Source organism: Cryptotermes secundus, unplaced genomic scaffold (genome assembly GCF_002891405.2).
Source record: "Cryptotermes secundus unplaced genomic scaffold, Csec_1.0 scaffold1355, whole genome shotgun sequence".
Lineage (NCBI taxonomy): Eukaryota > Metazoa > Arthropoda > Insecta > Blattodea > Kalotermitidae > Cryptotermes > Cryptotermes secundus.
Genome location: NW_019731597.1, coordinates 13,616 through 31,873, shown reverse-complemented (window position 1 = coordinate 31,873; position 18,258 = coordinate 13,616). Strand labels below are relative to the sequence as shown.

Genomic DNA, 18,258 nt, shown 5'->3' with positions numbered 1-18,258 from the left:
ACAAGCAGATTGTGGGGTAGAATTTTGGGTGTATTCGAATCCCACTTGCTTCAACATCAATAATTCCACATCCCACCTCAGGTACTGGAGTAAAAATGCTAAAGCTATCTCTGTATCAGGCTGTGGAGACCCATAGGGTTGTGAGGCATCGAGGCACCCAAATGTTTCTAGACAATCGGCTCACAGATGGCGGTGATGTTGTCAGCGTTACACGCTGCCTGCAGCTACTGGGCTACACCGAGGGAAAGGCATGTGTTATTATTTTAGGTATTGTGTGTGGGAAGAGAGATTAAATATGATTACGTGACCAGCGCTTGTGTGTATTTCGAGTGACAAGCCTGTGATACTAATGCTGGCCTATGTTGAGTTAGCAGTAACTTCGAGGGCGATATTACAGCAGCAGAAAGTAATATAATTTTAGGGCTGGTACGAAACAGCTACAGTTCATGAAAAAAAAGTTGATGCGGAAGTTTCGAATTGAGTTTAAAGATAATTTCAAGGTAATTCATTGTTACATGAATCTTTGTTGCCATGATTATTAAGGTGTCTGGAAGAAAGATGCGAGAAATATACGAGTACGTATGTACTCGTAGTCCGTTTTTCTCCTAAGTGATAGAGTTAATTTCAAGGCTCGTACGGATTCCTGCTGAAGCACCCACGGTATATGTGTCGATCTGTATGATCGACGCTTGGGCGTTAGACCAATGTTAACATGAAAATTTTGCTGTAATGTAACCCCCCAGTGTTATATCAAATTTGTACTCTTAATATAGTTCTTTCAACGTTAATGTAAAAATTGCGATCATATACCGTAAAGCATCAACTTAATTACTTTCATCTGCCCATAACAAAGTGTATTTCTTAGTCCTCCACCCTTTTCACTTCCCAACTTTTATACTCTCTCAGACGTACCTCACGAGAACGACAAAGGGCACTGCCAGGGAATTTTCAAAACAAGAAAATATTTCGGTTCCCCACCCCCCTTAAATAGTAGTGTTACCCACTATTCATCCTCACTTACTTCCTTCTCTCACACTTCGCTCATCGACTTCGGGACTCTTTTATCAGAAATCTGGAAACCTACTAAAATGATGTTCTTTTTCACCCCCAATAAAGTGCCTCGCACTTCTCCCACGACTTCCTCTTTTTACACACTGCACTTTCTTACCTCTGTCTCTCTTGTATAGCGTGCGAGCACAGCATTCGTCACATAAATACCTGATGATGGAGACAGTCTCTGACACGTCAGACATCAACTCCACACTAACCGCCTAAAAAGACTTCCTTATATACTGTTGCAGTGAAAGATTCACTCATATATAGAGTTTCTTTGTCTCCAAGTGAATCGTCCGATATATAATTTAACTTCTGTTCTGTGACGTAATTAATTAACGACATAGTTGGTCACTTCATTATAAATTGTCGTCGAACACCTCAGGAAGTTCCTCGTTCTTCTGTGACAGCACAATGGGGGACATGGCAATCGACACTTGTGACACCATTGTTTTGCTCTGTCCGTCTTTTGATTTATCTGCAACAGAAATGAATACAGTCATATGATTACGTGAGAGCAACTTTCCAGTATTATACTTGTTTATTTCTTCAAAAACAATTTCTTAACTGGATAGGTTGAATAGGGTCGATGAGTGGGTAGTTTTGAATTATGCCTTAACTTGAAAGATAACAAGCATGGCTTATTTTATGCGGTACTGTCCCAGTATTTTCCTGGAGAGGCTGAAGAAAACTTGAAACCCTCAGGATAGTTCGCCTCCTTGTCAGGAATTGAATGGGAATATTTTGAATATTAGGAGTAATAACCAATGAATTGCAATGTTCGATCCCATTTGCGTTAAGGATTATGTTACTTTCACTTATCATTCAGATATGACTTTGTATTCAGAGGGCGGAACATAAATTGCAGGTGTTTTAAAGTAAAGAGCTGAGGAATATATTTGAATATAAATAGAAGAATTAAACTTCTGAAGCCCAGCAGGTACCATGTGTACAACCTTCTTTAACATACTAAAACCACATTCTGCCCACACAGTGTATTTCTGTGTTTCGTGACGTTCTCACAACGTTTCTCTTAAATAGCATTAACTGGCTGGTCTTTGTAGCTCAGACATAATTTGTTTACTTTTAGATACAAAATAAATTTCTGTGTATTATTTAGAAGAAACTCGCCGATTACAGTGGCCGACCGTTCTGAAGCATGAACCGTCTTCGACCCCTCAAACACCGGGGTCGTGCGTGGGTTCGAATCCCACGCGAGGCATGGATGGCTGCGCGTTTATCCTGTGTTTGTGTAATGTGTAGGAAGAGGCCTTGCGACGGGCTGATACCCGTCAAAGGAGTCAGACCGCCTGTATGTAAAATTTAGAAACTGAAAAGCGGCTAAGGCCCAGCAAAGGGCTATAGAACCACAATAGTAGTAGTAGTAGTAGTAGTAGTAATAATAATAATAATTTATAATAAATCCAGCTCTTAAATAGTTACGAGTAAAGGAGACTGGGGGACATACGTGTAAAACTGCATTTAATATATATATTCATAGGGCAGTTCACAGTACAGTCGGAAAGTCGTGGGTTCGAGTCCTGATGAGGTGGATTTTTTCTTTTATTTACCAAATCATTCCAGCTGCCTTGGGGTCAACTCAGGCTCTAAGAGAAATGAGTACCAGGAATCTTCCTGGGGGGTAAAGGGCAGCCGGCGCATAAGGCTGACAACCTTACCACCATCTGTGAGCTGACTGTCTAGAGAAAATGTGGCTGCATCGACATTTCACAACCCTATGGGTCTTCAAGGCCTGTTGCAGTGATGGCTTTACCTTTTTACCATACGACAGGGCCCATACCTAATCTTCTCAGACACTAAATGATCCCAGACCACAAGGGTTACTACTTGCAAGGGTATGTAAGATGGTAAAGGTTAAATTGCATCAATTTGAAGGTCATATAGGGCAAGAGACGAGATAACTTCAGAGGAAATGGAAAGGTTTGCTGAGAGGAAGGGACAGTAGCGGCGTTCTGCCCAATGCTTGCCTGCGGAGGATGAGGGGATCACAGGATCCAGGCACCTCGCGAAAATAAGTGAAGCATATTACAAGCCTTAGATAATCTGCTTGTTCAGACGAGTACTGTACCGTATACATACATTCTTGAAGTGCACTCAGCTCTTTGTCAGTACCCCGAAAACAAACACATTTGAAGAGAATGCGCATAGCACGACATCGGTCTCAGTGGCTCAAACTGCTTTATAAACTTTTTCTTCGATATATTCTATATTTTTGTCAGCTCAGTCAGTATAGCGACGGTCTACTAGTCGGAGTTCGATTCCCAAAACGAGCAAGAGATTTTCTCTGCTGCATTGCATCCAGACAAGCCCTGGGGCCCACCCAGCCTCCTATCGAGGGCTCTTTCTCTGGCGTTACAGCGGCCGCTTCACAAAACTGATCATTAGGGACCTGATTTTTATGCCCTAATAATCCCTTAAATATGTATGCATTTATGCATGAAAAACTTCCGAAATATGCACATAAGAATTTATACCAAATATTAAAATTCATTTTACATTATTTTAAGACCAATGTAATGGCGCAAGGGTCATGTACATGTAGATATAGTTTTCTGGGGTAAATTTTGAATAATAGTATTTAGACTGTAAGATTAAGAAACATAAATGATGAAACGTACCAGGAAGCTTGGGTTTGCGAAGAGGTGTAACAGGCAATACCTTAGTAATCAGAATGCTAGCACGGCAGCGTAATAACGCTGACATTGAGGAAGAAGCTATATGACGTAGGTCATAAACACTGTGGCAGGAGGAAAACGCCGAGTCAGAGAAGGCAGTAGACCCAAAAGAGTCGAATCCTTCTCAATAGGCTGCCAATGAGTGGGCCACACCGACCCAAAATCACGTCAGAATGGGCGGGCCAATATACCCCGGAACACAAAGAATCAGCAAAAAGAGGGTACATAAACCCTAGAGGTATCAATCAAAAAAAATTCTGACTTTTGACTTTTTAATATTATTAAGTGCCATAGAGTTCAGCCGGAGGCTATTGCCGAGAGAGCGATGGCAATGAGTGGGCGTTGGTTGGTGATGGCGAGCGTCTGTTTCTTCAGCCAAGTAAGTGAAACCAACTTCATATAGCCATGAACAATAAGTGTGATAATTTTAAAGTGTAAACCCCAGAGAAAGATAGTGCTAACTAGATGGACTAGGTTCATTAAGAGCTACAGAGGCGCAGAATACCCGACAGCAGGGTGCCAGGCGGTAGAACTAATGAGGTGCTACAGGGTCGTCATCAAATGTATTACGAACCGACGAACGTCAGCAAAGTGTGTATATAGTATGTATATAGTGATATAGGGAAATAGAATAGGATAGGAATGTGTGTGATTTTAATTTAACCTAGCATTTCCTTAAGTGTTACCCTCTTCCCTGACGACTCCAGGACTTCCCAAAGCTTCGGCGAATTGCGAGTTAAGCCAAGACCAGTGAGTGACGTAAGCACTGATAAGTTCATTAGAGTTCTTGACATAACAAGATGGTGGCAGCTTACTAAACCGGGTGACAGCGCGGGATACCTTCACGCCCCCGTCATCGGTGTAACAGTGGAGACAGCGGTGAGATAACCAATCCACCCCTGTTGTAAGGACGTAAGGGCATAACAGTGGTGGAAGCTGTGGGGATACCTCCACGCCCCCCGACACTACGCCTTAACAACCAACAAATCAATATTTAAGTTCATTTTATGTAATCACTGAATGATTCACTTGCAATAAAAAGCTATACTTAAATACAAATCATGCAACAAAGCAAACATATTTCATTACAAATTTAAAAAACCAATGGTACTCACATTTAGCTCTCCAAACTTTCAATTTCTCTTCTGTTGCAGTTCACAGTTACTAAATGTTTTAGGTTTTCCATAGTTAGTCGCCTCCTATTGACTCGTAAGATGTCCTTATAGTGGGAAAACTTCTTTCCACCTCACAGGAACTCAGGGGCGCATGTACAAAAGCCGCTATTTGCTCCACTCATAAGTGATTTTTTTACTTGGCTGTTTAGTACGTTTACCAGCTAAAATTTCTTCAATTTCACAAATCTGTTCATATCCTGGATTTTTTAAAGAATGCTGTGTACTTTTTCCTTTACCAGTTCACCAACTCTTCCAGGAACCGAATTCAATTTGGAAACACTGGTTTTGAACACAACGACTGATACAAAGTAGTATTGCTATTGCTTGCCTCCAATGAGGAAATGGCGGATGGAAGATGAGAGAAGTGAGCAGATATATAGGAAAGATTCGTTTCTAGTTCTGCGTTTTTAGTACATCTTGGGCAATTTGAATTGGTGCTGCACGCCGAATGGCGTCTTCAGTAACTAAACAGTAACTTAATATTCTCTTTGTGTATATTAGTGTTGAAATGCTGAAGCACTTGAAAACGTTTTTCACAACTAACTGTTTTTTCACACGCTCTGCAATAAAAAAATTCGTTATCCATACTTATCATCTCTCCTTCGAACTCCCGGTGATACAGCTGTAATTTAGTGTTCTGACTTACTTTCACTTTCGGCATGACTATAGAAAGCTGAACAAACTTAACTACAGACTAGTCACCACTAACGTGAATGGCCCCCAGCTTCAAATGAAGAAGCATAATGAACCTCGTGGAGACTTCGGAAATAAATAAGTGAAGTCCCTTATCGGTTGAATAGTATTATGTTGATAGTGGCTACATGTGAACGCTTCCGACTAATCTCTTCGCGGCCATTTTGATGGTATGTGGATGAGGCAAATTACGAGTAGAGGGATCGGGGAAGTCCCGTCCTGTGTATTTCATCAGAAACATGAATCATGACGAAATGTTGAGTCAAATATGCAACATATTCTAATACGGAAAAGAAAAATTGTATACACACGACCATGATTGAAAATTTGAACATACAATTAAAAAATATACATTGTGACGTGGACGGCGCAACGCTTGGTAAACACCCCCCCCCTACAGCGGTGACGTAACATTATCGGAGCAACTGCCTCTGCTAAGATAACAGGCCAGTCAACATTCCATCCCTCTCCCCCGCGGTGACGTAACAGGGGACACCACAGTTATTACGCAGCAATAAACAACTCTCGGCAACGTTCCCCAACAATGCCTATAAACATGGTGTTTATGCAACAGTGAAAGCTATCACGTAACTGTTTTCTGTGTTGTCAGTGCGGAAGCTACGTAACATGAATATTCGTCAGTGAGAGAGAGTAACCAGTCAGTTGCAGTCTAGCATTCGCCGGAGTGAATGGAAACAGTAGAAGTAATTGTGATACTGCAGATGGCAGTAGTTGTGAGATTGTAAATGTAAGAGCGAGTGAAGTATCCAGAACGGCGTGAAGTTATTTGTTGCGTGACGTACCCAACACGTGGCAATATGATAAACATTTTAAAAAGGAAATATGCAGTATAAATAGAGATCTTCGAATATATGATGCTTATTGATAAAACAGGCAAAATATGCATTTATATGCACCATCAAACCATGTCCAAAATTTAAGAAATTAAGTAATTCGTATCCAAACGAGCATACTTTCTGGTTGCAAGAAAGAACTATGCATTTGCATCTGGTTCCTACTGATCATTCGCCTCCATTTAGTGCGGAGGTCAAGAATGCGTTGAGCTATAACTCCACTCCCCATACGCCTTCATGGCGTGGTGCTTAATTAAACACAGGGAAAGCTTCACCTCTGCTTTATTTTTACTGTACATTTATCGAAATAGATTATATTGAAAACTTTACTTAACACATCATACAAGACGCCATACTAATTTGTAAAAAAAAAAAATCCTTTGTGAGAGATTGGATTTCGCTTTATTAAAATTTCTAATACTCAAATAGAATTTAAAAAACTCTTAATCCAATATGGTGTTAATACATGCTTGCTGATAAAGAGACATCTGAAAATAATCAGGTCACTGCCCGTGAGATATAGGCGTATGACTGGATAAAGGCAGCAGAAGTGTGAAGCCGTTCATTTAGTTCAGACTAAGAAATAGTGAAGTCTGATCCCATTAATGTTGGATGTGTTCTACGTAGGTTACTAAATGTCATAGTCTGAAATAAGTAAGTTTTGCTGGTGTCTTCTTCCTGAACTGACAGTCACAAAATTACTGGACTTCAGCCCATGCTTTGCACTCCCGAACTTAGGCCCTAATGACGTTTCAGCACACGTTGACCCACTTACACGCGGCCGGGATGTTACAGGAGCTAATCCTTGAGGCGGTATTAGTGGTGTTGTCAGCGGACCTAACATGGTGACGTATATTAATCAGGTTTCAGTGTGGAGTGGGAGCCGGGATGGCGTACTCGGTATCTGTCGGTATTGAGGCTGGCTATAGGCTGGACTACCAAGGGATCGGAGTTCGAGTCCTGATAGGTTCAAGAATTTTCTCTTCTCCAAGTCATTCAGACCGGCTCTGGGTTCCACCCAACCTCCTGTACCGGGGGTAAAAAGGCCGGGACTTGAAGCTGACCACTCGCCTCCAACTAGTGCAAAGGTCAAAAAAATGTGGCTCTATATATCCATTCCCACATACGCCTTCATGGCGTAGTGCTTAATTAGTTAAGCACGGGGACAACTTTACCTTTACCTTCAGCGTGGTGTATCTCTTTGCTCTTTGTACTCCCCACCATTACATAGAAAGAAAAGAAACCGTAAGAGGTTAAACAGGTCTAGTTTTTCCTTGCGAACTCGGAATTTACTTTCGTTTCATTTTCACATACTCATATTCATTACGAATCAAGGGAAAATACTATATTCTACATTGGGTTGTAAAGTCCTAGAATTTCATTCGGTTTAAGCCGGTCACAGTGGCCACGTGGTCTAAGGCATGGACTGTCTTCGCTCGCTGGAACGCTGGGACCGTTGGTTCGAATCCCACTCCAAGCATGGATGTGTGTGTTTATTCTGTGTTTGTGTTGTCCTGTGTGTAGGTTTCGGCCTTGGGACGGGCTGATCCTCCATCCAAGGAGTTCTACTGTATGTGCAGAAAATATTATGAAACTGAAGAAGAGGCTAGGGCCCAACAAAAGGCTGTAGAGCCATTGACGAATGAATGAATGAATGAATGAATGAATGAATGAATGAACAAATGGACTTTGATTTTAAAACATAATTCAAACGAATTTGAATAGTTTTTCGTTTAGCACGGGTTGTTAAAAGTAAAGGTAAAGTTATCACTGTGGTTAATTATTTAAGCATTATGGCAAGAGGTATGGGGGAATGTAGGTACAGTTTCACCACAACACGGGTCGTCATATTCCTGTTGCTCGCTCCGGAGTACAGGGCATCCGTGAAACGCTTTGTTTTATTTCAGTTCCTTAATCTTGTTGATAGTCGGTAGGACTCCTTGGACGGGGGATCGGCCTGTCGCAAGGCCGCTACCTGCACAGGGCAACACAAACGCAGAATAAAAGTACACAAACATCCATGCCTTGAGTGGGATTGATTCGAAACTACGATCCCAGTCTTCAAGAGGGCAAAGACAAGCCATTCTATAAACCGCGAGGCCACTAGGATTGAGTTAGCATGGGCACTTACAGATAAATATTGCCCAGTACAGACCCATTCTTTAGGAAGGAATTCGTCTAATGTTTCTCAATATTTTATTTACGTTTATTAGTTTAACAAGTTTCATTCATTTACAGATGGAGAAACCTTCTGGATTTTCAAATTTCAACTACAGGGTCCCATAATATAATTTAAAGTAATCCCATAACATGACAGAAATTAATGGCCATGTTCAGAAATGTATAAAATATATACAATACACACAATGAGGCCAAGACTGGAGTCAGTACACTAACCTGCAGCATGGATGGAAACCTGCACAAAGTCAACAAAGTTATGGGATAATTTACGCTTATAGCATAAGAAAAATATGTTACACACAGTCATTTGAAGCTGTGCAGCAAACTCATCTCCCAGCTGAACCACTTGCATGCAAGGTGCATGCAGAAACAGGCTACTACTGCTGGCTTGTACTGGAGACACGTGGTGGTCAGACATGGGCTGGAAAAAAAGAAAAAAATAAACAGCTATCAGTATAACAATATTACACCCACACCTCACAGACAATGTAAACTGCATATACAGCATAATTCCCCATCACCAATTCAATGACAGAAGTGCTCACTGTATCTCTGGCTCAAACGTATTTGTACATGACCAGTGAAATGCTGTTTGACTTTCCTGAGGCAAAATGACTGAAAAATGTGGAATGAATTAGAGAGCATAAAGTATGATATGTTACACAACAGAGAACATACGCCCTCAATTTTAGCCAACGACTAACCTCTTGAGCTATGGCGTGGCCCATTTTAGCTCTTAGTAACTGTCACAATTAAAAGCCTCCATTCAACCCAAAACACTTATGGTATGCATGCTAGGTGATTCGGATGAGTGAAAGCTGAAAAGTGGCAACATGAACATAGTGCCTTACCTGTACGCCACCTTTGCTACATCCTTGCTGGCTGTGGGTTTGTTCTGGCAATTCGAAGCATAAGGCCTATGCACATACACTCGATCACTGCCTGGCAAGTAGCCACCGGGAACAGAAAGCATTGAATCATATGAAGTGCATATGCACACAGTCATCTATTAACTATGATGTCCAAACACCGGGAGGTGTTCCCACTTTAATTTAGCCACATCAACATGCAGGAACAACTTCCAGGTGGACGCTGTTGCTGTATATACAGCAGTGAACACCGCAGGAAACCAACATATTTATTATAAAGAAAATAATAAATGATATTGTAGCGTGTTTGTGTGTCACGCTACAAATAAGTTGACGCCGTCGTCTCAATATAGCGAATTTATTCCTTTCGCTCACATTACACACTTTACAACCATCTGCACTTGCAGTGCTACAATCACTGCTCACAATATTCCGGCGATACTGGACCCAGACGGATATTCCAAACTGACTTCTTAGACGTGCGATCCGAAGCTTTCTTCTGCGGAGACTATTCCGATACTCTTCTTCGAAGACTATTCCGAGACTGACTGTTTCTCGCTGAAGCTGGGCTATTTATAACCTTGCCCGCTGTTAGGCAACGAACCTTCTGTTATAACCATGGAGACTCCTGTTAGAATTACCATGGAGCAATTGTTGTCTCCCCCGTAACGGTCTATTGTAGCGTTTCCATAGAAGTTACTCCTCGGGTTTGCCGACACGTTACAATATAAACTCCGTCTCAAGTGCAAACAATATATTCTGTGTCTTTGATCTTGCTCCCTACACTACATGTTTCGGCCTCGGACGGCCATCATCAGGTGTATAACACTCACATCGCTGTCACACTGCACCCAGTTCAAAATTTAACATCTAAAACCCTCTCCCTGTCATTATCAACTTCTACTTCGTTGATAGCTGTCCACCCGTAGATTACTTCACACACATTAATTTTGACTTTATTGTAATAGCACCCTAATAAAATCTTTAGTTCTAATTTTAAACCTTTAAATTCTTGTCCAAATTTTAAAATTTTAAAATTGTTAGGGTTATTTGCCCTGTGTTTGAAGTGCTGCAGCGGCTAGTTCTTGTTTCCACACTGTATAGGTGTTATCTGTAATATACAAATATATTTGTATTACCATCTTATGTATGTGGTGTTTTCTTATGTGTGTATATTGTTATTTGTACTTACCCTGTGTAGTCTTTCTGTGTGCGTGCCGCGTGCCGCACACACAATGACTCTCCTTTTCTTCCTTGGCCTCCACAGGACCCTGACTTTCAAACACAAGTGAATATGAATAATAGAGTAACGAAAGGTCAGTGAGTTACTGTGTAACTTCCTGAAAATTTGTGATTTTGGAGGGAGAATGGAAAAGTATAGACTAGGAGTCTGAAGTGTCTAAATCGAATTCTAAGACTTGACCTAGGTAACATAAAAGGCACAATAGATCATTGAAGACTGAAGGTCACGGTGCAAAGACCAGCAGTTGGGCACATCCCTTATGTATTACTACTACTACCAGACAAACATCAATACTATGACATATCGACCCACTGCTAGGCCACTCAGTGGTAAGACGTCATACATCAATAGGCAGGTTGTGTTTCTGCTGTGGTCCATGCCAAATGGTTATAAAGGACAACAGAAGAAGTGTTTTCTATGTGGTCCGCACCATGCCCAGTGCTAGGCAGAGGGCCAATAGACACGCATAGACATGACACATGCTTTGAGTGCTGTGAGGTCCGTGCTGCAAATCTATAAGGAAGACAGTTTGAAGGACGTCAGAAACAAGAGAATGGGAATACAACGGATTACAACAGAGGGTACGAGAATGAGAATTCAGTCAGCTGTTGGTAGGACTTGCCACAGGAAGTTAGTAGTTAAAGAACAATTAGAAGTAAACATGTCAAGATTTAGTATGTGATTTAATCACAGTGAGACTGCTTTAATTCCATTACCAGGATATGACTACTGAAGACTTAGAATCCTAGTGCATGTTTAATGGTCAACTGTAAAGTTGTCCCTGTGCTTAACTAATTAAGCAGTATCCCATGAAGGCATATGTGGAAATGGATGTATAGACCCATATTTTCTTGACCTTGGCACTAGCTGGAAGTGAGAGGACAGCTTCATGCCCCGGCCACTTTACCCCAGGGGAAAGATCCCCTGGTAGTTATTGGATAGGGGGCTAGGTGGGCCCAGAGCTGGTCTGGATGATGGGGAGAGAAAATTCTTGACCCTTCCCAAACTCGAACTCAAATCCCTCTGTCATCCACCTCGTAGCCAGTCGCTATACCGACTATTTAAATCAGTGTTAGTGCCATATTGCTTGTTAAGTATGAGCTCACTGTATAAGGCATTAAAAAATCTATTCACCAATCCAAACCCCATCTATAGTCACTAATACACATGACAATATCTAGTAACTTAGAAATAACAACAAATGTGTGCATTAAGACTGGTACTTTCAACTAAAAAAATTTTTTTCATGTAAAATTAAGTCTAATCTGATCAAACATTATATTCTATTAACTTTTCTTATTTATTTTCTGTTTTAACAAACTTCCGCTTAGGGTACAGAATGTTTTAACTGTGCTGTATATAACATCTCATGATGAATGTTTATTGTCAAAACATGTGGTGTGTAGTTATAAGCAAGGAATAAGGAACTATTTCAGCTTAAGTGTGTGCACCAACTACTCCCAGACTTTAAAAACTTCTCCTTGGCATTTTGCTCTCAGATCCTTGCAACCTAAGGGCTTCCTCCTAGGTGGAATCCTATATAAAAACAAGTAAAATTACAGTTGTGTATGTATTTTTAGACAAGAGACGGGAATACAGAAGATTCATGCCTTCTCCAAATTCAGTCTGATCTCTACTTATTTTCCTATAAAATTCTGGGTCCTGGAATAAGTAAATTTTGCTACAGTTTCTAAGGATATATTTGGCATCTTTGGTAATAAGACATGAATATAAGCTTACTTTTCCCTGGAGTGCAATAAAATAGCCTGACAAACTGAGTTATCATAGTAGACTCAATATTTGAACTCGGGTATCTATTAATAAAAGATGAGAATTTTGGAGTCAACCTGATATGCATAACACAGAAGAACAAGTCATGAAACAATAAGCGTAATTACAGGAGGGGCAGGGGGAAATAAAGGCAATGGTGAGTGTGAAGATAAGCACAGAGGATGGAAAGACAAGAGAGCAGAAACAACCTAGGAAAGAAGAAACATCCATGAATTGTGATGCTGCTGATAATCACATCACTACCACATGAATGCAAAAGTGAGGATAAGAAATAGCCATTATTTATTATCTTTAATTGTCCTGATGTTCATTGCCACAATAAAATAAAGATTCAAAGTGTGTTGTATTTCTTTACACCAAACATAGTGCCTATACATGCCATTAAGGTATAAAAATATTCTGCATATTAATTCCATATGATGATGTTCACAACACCTACAATATAATCCAGCTTTTCAAGTAGCCTTGTTAGATACATATGTATGTACCTCATCTTTCTCTAGTGACATCAAGACACTTACCTCTAACTAGATGAAAGAGGCGCACAACATGTGTGTGCGGATGATCTACAGACACTTCAAAACCAAGTGTCTGTAGTAGAATGCTTTCATTCAATGTCAGATTCCTCACTTGAGCCACGTACATCTGTAAGACAATATGCAATATCAGTAAAGATTCTTAGACATTTTATAGGTTTTGAGATTGCAATAAATAAATAAATGTAATGGGTTTCTGCTGGAGAGAAGGGAAAGATTCGGCAAGATTTTCACTTTTCATACTTTTTTACAGACAGGCTGTATTTAACTATGGCCATATAATGGAAACACTGGACACATTACAACAGAACCTCTATGATATCGGTTCACCTAAAGAATATCCCCTCCCCCCAGTATGCCATTCATTCACCAACTTCATAAAAAGTCTCATATAAAATGTTACCAGCTTTAATGGGATGCAATTTACATAACACCGGGAATTACTCCAAGAAATATTGTTACTGTTGTTTTGGTTTAAATGGGACATCTGTGGATAGTACAGATATGCATCTTTATTTTGCAGCTCATGAAGAATGAAGCTGAGAACAGCAGAACTGAGTGAAGGAGCAAGATGTCAAGGACTCCTGTCAGTGAAATGATATCCTGCATAAGGCTGTGTCACAACATCTGCAATCACATGTCTTCTAAGTCAAAGTTAAATTCAGAATTTGCAGTCACCTTTACAGTTACGAACATGAGTAAGTTAAGTGTTATCTAAAGTGGTAACACTTCTGAGTTGTATTCAGAAGAGCCATGGTTTGAATTCTGGCCAAGGCACTGACTACCCTGACTGGCTGAGGATTTCTTGTGGCTTTCCTCACTCCCTTCAGGCAAAAGTTGGGGCAGTAACTTAAATTTACCATGACCACTTCCATCCACATGTGTTCCAATCATTATTCACTACCACCTAATCATCTGATGCAGTTTAGTCTGATTTACTGTCATTGAAATACAAATGAAAATGAATAGGAATGGAAAAACTTCCAGTTTCAAATACAGGCAGATGGTGAGACAGCACCTCATACTAGACCACAACTGCCTCTACATAGTCTGAAATTCACTAACCTCTGATTCTGTGTCCAGCAAAAGCTGGCCTGGTTTGAGGCATCTGTGTTGTGCCTTTACTACCTCCTCCATCGGCCTTGGTCCATTCTCCACCTTGCACGCCAGGAACAGCTCACCATGATGGAAGACAGTGAATGGGTGGAGAACGTAAAATTTGTGCATATACACAATGCTGTACTGAACAACAAGTGAAGGAGAAACAATACAACTGAATCCTACTGAACAAGTGACTGATTCATACATTCTATCATACTAATGAGAAAAACAGACACACAGAACATAAATTCATGCACTTCATCTCTCCAACATTACAATCTCATATTAGACATCACATGCAGATTCGGTTGCTTTATATAACACAACGCTCTAAAGTGAACTGCATAAGAACTTATCAGAGGCAGAAATTTCTCAGACACAGAAAAAATGAATGCCCTCGTTTAGCAGCGTGCTATTCCTTATATCTCTTAAGCGGAGTAGACTCATCAGAGGGATATACAAACCTGACTCATGACACTCTACCCAACAATCATTATCACATCGTTGTATATTAATATAAGGAAACATGTTCTGCTCTACTGATCTGTAATGAAATGTGGTTATAAAATTTGACATCTCTCCCTCTTATCTCTAATAAGAAATACTCTGTCAACCAGTAAACTCTCCATATTAGATTTCATGTTGCAGCCAAAACAGGAGAAAAAAGTGTGTTACATTAAGAAGCATGAACTAACATAATGAGCATGCTCTTCTCTCTTCCATATTATATCATTATAGCTGCACTTTCACAGGAGTTTCTTCACTGTATGCAGCATATGTTTTTTTTTTTAGATATAAACATGTTATGGGTTTGTTAAGGTTCTTACTGAACTCTGAAACTAATGAATGGTGGTCCCTAGGAGCATCATACTGAGTGATCTCATACAAGACTTATCTTTTATAAGATTGCCCACATAGGATGTTCATCAAGTAATAACAGATGGAGAAGTTTAATTGTTATGAACATGAGTCACTGTCAATGTTCAATCAAATTTCCATTACATTCTACCTTTTTTATTTCCAAACATTTACAGGCATTTCTTATTCCAAGAAGGGCTTGTACCAAGAAACACAAACTGGATCTCACTTATATCTTTGTTATTCCACAAGAAGCCATGTGGATACCATTACTAATGAACACCACAGAAACGAGCCCTTCTGGATAAGCTAACAATCACTCTGCTATTCAAGAATTTCCCACCATTTTCACACAAGCCTGCCACTAGTGCCTGTCCTCAGAGATGAATACAGTCCATACCACTCGTGATAATATATTCACGGAGAGTTGCAGGTTATAACACATTTACACAGTGCTTAAGGTGGAATGAAAATAGAACCGGGATGGTTTTCCCCTTTTAATTCATAGACATAAATTATGAAATTATACCGAGTGATGTATATAGTCTGTGTTCCATCTAAGACCTACGAACATATTACAGTAGTTTAAATGGCATGGGTTAAAATAAAAGTCACACATGCATTACGAGTGCTTATCTGCTTATCTTTAGAATAATTTCCAGATGTTTTCATTGCTTTCTGAAGTCACTGATCTTCTATCTGCGGGGGCTGCATAAGACTGGTAATCTGCATGTCGACATCCTTTCTTTAGCCATTGTTTTACATAATATTCTGCATTGAAAGCACTAAGAGGGGGTCCCACTGATGAAATAAACATTAAACTAGATGCTGTTTTTAAAAGCATCGCGCTTCGGATGGTTGAAATAATGTTGTTCATGTTGCTGAATGCACGCTCACACTCTGCAGTTGAAATAATAATAGTATTTGCAGCTGCAATCAACGGCTTTAGTTCATCAGGATACATGTCGTCACCATTCATTATATTCATGTAATATTCATGGAATCCATGAACTGAAGTTTTCTTACACACCATAAATGACTCAGCGAGTTCCCTAATCTCTTTATCAGCAAAACATGGATCTTGACATTTTACCCACTTAGCCTTATCCATTATTTTCAAGTTGTCCAGTAACTGACTGTATTTGCCCCTATTTGACCATGTGTTACTACTTCCAGTCGATTCGTGTGAAGCTCTAGTGGTGAACATTTGGGTATTTATATTGTCACTTAATTTCTGAAAGAATTGTTGTTCACTAATCTTCTGCACTTTTCCATGTTCTAAGCTAACTCCTTTAAATTCTAATTTATCAGCAGCCGTTAGAACTTCAGAATAATATTCACCTGGATTATTTGCCATGGACTGAAAGACGTGATACTTAACAAGAACTAAATGATGTGCTTCAGGCAATGTGATTTTCTTTTCTTGTAATTTTAAAGACAGGTGTTCAAGTTCTGTTAAAGCATCGAACAGAAGTCCCATATTTAGAACAAAGTTTACGTCGCTTAGTTTTCTTTTCAATCCAGAATATTGAGCTCTCTCCCTTCCCGTGTGTTTTGGGTCTACAGACTTATTGTGAAAATGCTTATAAAGAGCAGGGTAATTATTCCATATGGCTCTCACATACCGCGCACTAGACAATACCCAACGTGTCGTTCCTAACACTCGTCCTATGGTATTTAATCTCATACTCAGTTGTGCAGCAACAGTTTCTAATTCAGATTTGTTCTTTGGAGACACGCTGTAAACGGAATAGAGTTTATCAAAAAATGATTGCATGTGGCACACTGTTGACATTTCCTGTACTGTATCATTCACCGCTATTTCTAATCGATGATTACTACAATGCCAAACAATCAATTGAGGATACATTTGGAGCAAAAGTTGTGCAACACCTGCATGCCTTCCAAGTAAATTAGAGGCCCCACCACAAGCAAATGAAATCCAATTTCATGATAGAAAGTCACTGTGAAATCCATTACTCTTAATATTGTTGAGAAAGGCGTCCCTGATCGTTGCAGCTGTAGTATTTTCTAATTCCACTATATCAAAAAAATAACTACTCGCATCCATGGAATCAGGCAGTTTGCAACGTAAACAGATTACAAGAGCTTCTTTTTTACTTCGAGTAGAAGTCTCATCGATCATGAAACCTATCTTAAGATCATTATCAATAATATATTTAACAAGTTTCTTTCTCATTTCATCTGCTATATGATCACAAATATCAGTGCACGCATGATTAGACTGCAAGATACGCCCCATAGCTAAACCATTTAGTTCTTGTAAATCAATCAAAGCTGCTAAATCTGTCATGGGACGGTTCACTTTCGCTATTTGATAAGCTGTCCTAAATATGCGACAAGTTGTAACGTATTGTTTTTCTTGTGTTTTAACATTCAGACATTCAATTGTTTCTTTTTTAGCAAGGCATAAAATGTCACTAGCTTTAACATGAGCTGCCGATAGTTTATGACAAGACAGTTTCTTCCTAATCGACTGTTGTTTCTTCTCTTTTGTTTCACCATATTCCTTGACCCTACCTTCACACCACTCACTAGATAATTTCAAACCTTGTGTTTTTGCAGGCCCTAGAGTTCCCACTGATTTACATGTTGTACAGCCTAGCCCTTGTTTACTAATTGTCAACCACTCGTATATTTTCAATTTTTTTAGCCATTGATCTTGTGTCCAGTAATTAGGGAAATAATTAACGTCATTTTCATGCACCTGATTTTGAGTCACGCTGTTATCTATTGCAGCTGTATTCACACATACGGTGGTTTCGTCTTCGTTGCAGTGGATGGAACTTACAATTGTTTCACTTTTACTTACAGTTGCACACGGTTCATTACTGCCACTTTCACTTAACTTGGGTTTCTTACTGCGAATTATCCATTTCTCCATTTTCACCGATAAATGAAAACTGATGCTGAACTAAAATAACATTTCGTACAGTTTCTGTCATTGAAGCAAGGATCAACCCAAGGACGCCCCCCACTAAAATTTATGGCTAAATTCCCATTGGTTGGAATAGAATAAAATATGTGTGTCCTTACGGCTGGGACGTGTCATCAACAACAGAAACTTCTGTGATTGTTTACTGTAAACGTCTGACCCATCGCTTAAATGGGATGGGTTCTCACATTATTCTACAAGTTTATATATGTATTACCGGATGTGAGAATACAGCCTGTACCCGTCATAACT

The 18,258-nt window shown here is 39.8% G+C and overlaps 1 protein-coding gene across 9 annotated transcripts in view; it reads right to left on the bottom strand.

Annotated features, from left to right (window-relative positions):
• Positions 1-1,298: 1,298 nt before the first annotated feature.
• Positions 1,299-18,258, bottom strand: part of LOC111867261 (cyclin-T1) — a 19,570-nt gene continuing 2,610 nt past the window's right edge. For 2 of the 9 annotated variants that reach the window (XR_004513321.1, XM_033752611.1), the window contains exons 1-5: positions 14,157-18,249; positions 13,077-13,200; positions 10,714-10,796; positions 9,504-9,594; positions 8,663-9,073 (exon numbers count right to left, since the gene is read on the bottom strand). Coding sequence is in view for 4 of the 9 variants with exons in the window: in XM_033752611.1 (XP_033608502.1) it covers positions 9,520-9,594; positions 10,714-10,796; positions 13,077-13,200; positions 14,157-14,399 (525 nt within the window). In the remaining 5 variants the exon portion in view is untranslated. Of the gene's footprint in view, positions 1,532-8,662; positions 9,074-9,503; positions 9,595-10,589; positions 10,633-10,713; positions 10,797-13,076; positions 13,201-14,156; positions 18,250-18,258 lie in introns of those variants that run through there. The other 7 variants (XR_004513320.1, XM_023856947.2, XR_004513318.1 and 4 more) reach the window with 6 other exon arrangements.